General features: G+C 34.9%; 1 protein-coding gene across 1 annotated transcript in view; it reads left to right on the forward strand.

Annotated features, from left to right (window-relative positions):
• LOC111445940 (3-hydroxyisobutyryl-CoA hydrolase-like protein 2, mitochondrial) overlaps positions 1-3397 on the forward strand; it is a 7185-nt gene that overhangs the window by 1845 nt on the left and 1943 nt on the right. Inside the window, exons 5-9 of the mRNA XM_023084497.1 lie at positions 1083-1162; positions 1432-1515; positions 2172-2256; positions 2867-2952; positions 3035-3156. Of these exons, the coding sequence (XP_022940265.1) occupies positions 1083-1162; positions 1432-1515; positions 2172-2256; positions 2867-2952; positions 3035-3156 (457 nt within the window). The remainder of the gene's footprint in view (positions 1-1082; positions 1163-1431; positions 1516-2171; positions 2257-2866; positions 2953-3034; positions 3157-3397) is intronic.

Consider the following 3397-nt stretch of genomic DNA (forward strand, 5'->3'; position numbering starts at 1 on the left):
AAAAAAAAAAAAAAAAAAAAAAAAAAAAAAAAAAAAAATCACTCCTTCCCAAACGTTCTCTGATATATCCTTTTATCCCAAAAATTGATCCAATTCCTACTCCAAGTAGGATGAAGAGGAAAACCTCCACATTGTCTTTGCACTTTTGCTTTGGTGAAGCCATAATAGAGACTAGAGAAAAGAAAGTCCTGGAAGGATAGAGGGAAGGAGGGATAGAACTCAATGGTTCTCCCATTTCATATCAAGAAACCTCAATAAGTCTTTAGTGCTTTCCCTTCCCAATTGAACGCTGCCTGCTTTTGATTTCTGAGGATTATTCTAGTAAAAAGGAAATAAGTAGAATTTGAATCCAACTAATATGGAAAAAAGTAAGAAAGGAGGCAGTTAGCAAAGATGTCTGGGATCGAAGGCTCAAATTGAATACAAAAGACCTCACTCCTTCCGAAACCCTCTCTTTTTTATCCTTTTATCCCAAGAAGTAAGATGAAGAGGAAGAACTCCACATTGTTAATGCTTTTGCTTTGGTGAACACCTAATAGAGACTAGAGAGAAGAAAATCCTGGAACGGTAGAGGGAAGGAGGAATGAACTCAAATGATTCTCCCGTTCATCTCAAGAAACCTCATTAAGTCTTTAATGCTCTCCTCACCCAATTTACGCGCCATACACTTTTGATTGTAGAGGATTATTCTAGTAACTCAAAGGAAATAATTAGAACCGGAATCAAATTAATATTTCCTACATACTTTCTCTAGAGAAGAAATGGCTTAATTTTCTGCACCATTTGGATAGATGAAGTAGGGAAAACTTTGATTGAAGGTTCTTAAACTTAGTGGGTTAGACAGTGTTTCACTATGGTAATCTTTCCCACGGTCGGTCCTTCTTTTAGACAATAATCCACCTCTATTGATTTGTATTTAAGCCTTGTAACTGAGTCAAAAAAAAGAAGAAAAAAGTTTACACTAACAGCCTAACAGGTTTGCTATCATCTTACATCCAGCGTATAGTGTTTTAAATGGGATTCATTAACTCATGCAAATATGTTAGAGAACTTAAGTGAATCCTTTTTCCTTTTGGACACAGGGAATATTGAAGACTGCAGGAAGTTCTTTGAGACATTATACAAATTTGTGTATCTTCAAGGAACTTACTTGAAGCCACATGTGAGTAACAATTCTTCATGTCCTCGCTGAGATGTTCAGTGTTATGATTGACTATGTAGTGCTCATCAGTCTTTTATGATTTTTTTTTTTTTTTTACTCTAGGCGTAGGGTTACTGTTGAGATTAGAGAGCGTTTAGTGCATTTTTTTGATGTTTCAGTATGCACTTTATGTTTTTTTTTTCTTTCTTCATTTTGTTTGCTTATGAATTTATGTATACATTTTATGCTACCTTTAAAACACTGTAGCCTGTTATTATTATTTTCATTAGGTGGCACTGTTGGATGGTATCATGATGGGAGGTGGGGCTGGGATTTCCCTTCCAGGAATGTTCAAAGTGGTGACTGATAGAACTGTAAGTGAATGCAGGAGTAATCACCTTCTGTGATGTTTTTCTATCTAGATACCTAGATGATTCTTATTTGACATTGCTCATTATACATTCGTATAACATGATATTTGAATAAATGAATTTAAGTATTTGAAAATGGAGAGATTTAAGAACTAGATGTATGTCAACAAATGTTGATAGCCAAAACTTGAGTAAAATATGACTTATATATATGTTTTAACAAGAAATGAAATTTTCATTTATTGATGAGAAGATACAAAATTGTTCGAGGAAACAATATCCCAAAGGGAGAAATGAAATAAAGGAAAGTACAACGTATAATTTAATACTGATTTTGCATATCACTTGAAGTCTGTCTGAGTGTATATCATTTTTCTGAATCAGATAGATAGCTAGCCTTTCCTTTCTGCACAGATTTCATATTTTGGAATTCTGTTGGACCACAAAATTGGGAACGAGATTAGGCTTTCTGTTTCTAAATAACATTCCAATATTCCTGTGTAGTTGAAGCACAATTAGTCAAGAAAGAATAATCTCCCTTCTTCAATTCCAATTTTTTTTTAAGTCACCTGAAATATACCCCTTTTATTGCCCTTCAATTCAAATTAGCAATGTTGAGTCCCTCATTTATTTATTTGTCTTACATTTAATTATTACAGGTATTTTCTCATCCTGAGGTTCGAATGGGTTTCCATCCTGATGCTGGAGCTTCCTTCTATCTTTCTCGTCTTCCTGGCTACTTGGGTAATGTTTACAGCAGTTTGAATTGGAAGATAGAGCTTATAAAATTAATTCCATTCAAGTTGTACCGCATTTTGAATTTGTGAATTTTTTTTTCCCCTAAATACATATAAACCTGACCAATGTACAGTACATAATAATTGATTTAAGTTGAGGGCATCTCCATTTTAAGTTGGATGCCTCAAATTTGTTCAATTGGAAGATAGAGCTTATAAAATTAATTCCAATGTAAATTCCTTTGGTGGACACAATGCAAATCCATTTTCCAAAAACTGGATAAAACCTAGAGACATAAGATCCCGTAATTGGTACTCCGATGAATATTTCTCATGGCTGGCTTTCCTTGAAGCGTAAAAGAATGCCAAAAAATACGAAGGAAAGTGAACATTATCAATGTGGTAAAGCTTTTTATTTAAGTGAAAGTTATTCTGTTAGGATGAGATGGCAATAATTGTATACTCGATCAAGTAATACATCTAAAGCAACACATTGAATTGCGTAATTTTGCTATCCTTCAGTTGGTTTCATATATAAAAGTCTCTAAATTCAATTGCTATAAGCTTGTTGGGGCTGAAAAACAGTAATTTTTCTTAGATAATTTTCTTCCTTGCAGGGGAGTACTTAGCTCTAACCGGTGATAAACTCAATGGTGTGGAAATGATTGTCTGTGGCCTTGCTACACACTATTCGCTAAATGCAGTTTGTTTTCTGTTCCTTCCCTTTTTTATTTCACACTCTCATTCATTCATGGCTTGTAATTATCAATTTATGACTCTGGCAGAGGCTCAGTGGGATTGAAGAACGCCTTGGTAAAATGATAACAGATGACCCTTCTGTCATAGAATCATCTCTTGCTGCATACGGTGATCTTGTCTATCCTGATAGGAGGAGTGTTCTTTCCAAGTATTGTTCTTTCTTTTACACCTTTCCTCTTCGTTATGGTTTTACTTTTGAGAATTTGTACTTACTGAAGTAGTATTAAAAATGCTAGGCTACCATAACTGTTGGCTGAGTTAAATAGTGAACTTCGTCGTAAATCAACTAGCAGTGACCTTGAACAACCATAGGATTGGATTCTTCTTTCAATTAGGCCATTGTGGACATTCCTTACATGTCATTGATGCCCCCCCCCCCCCCCCCCCCC

This window comes from Cucurbita moschata, unplaced genomic scaffold (assembly GCF_002738365.1).
Source record: "Cucurbita moschata cultivar Rifu unplaced genomic scaffold, Cmos_1.0 Cmo_Scf00008, whole genome shotgun sequence".
NCBI lineage: Eukaryota > Viridiplantae > Streptophyta > Magnoliopsida > Cucurbitales > Cucurbitaceae > Cucurbita > Cucurbita moschata.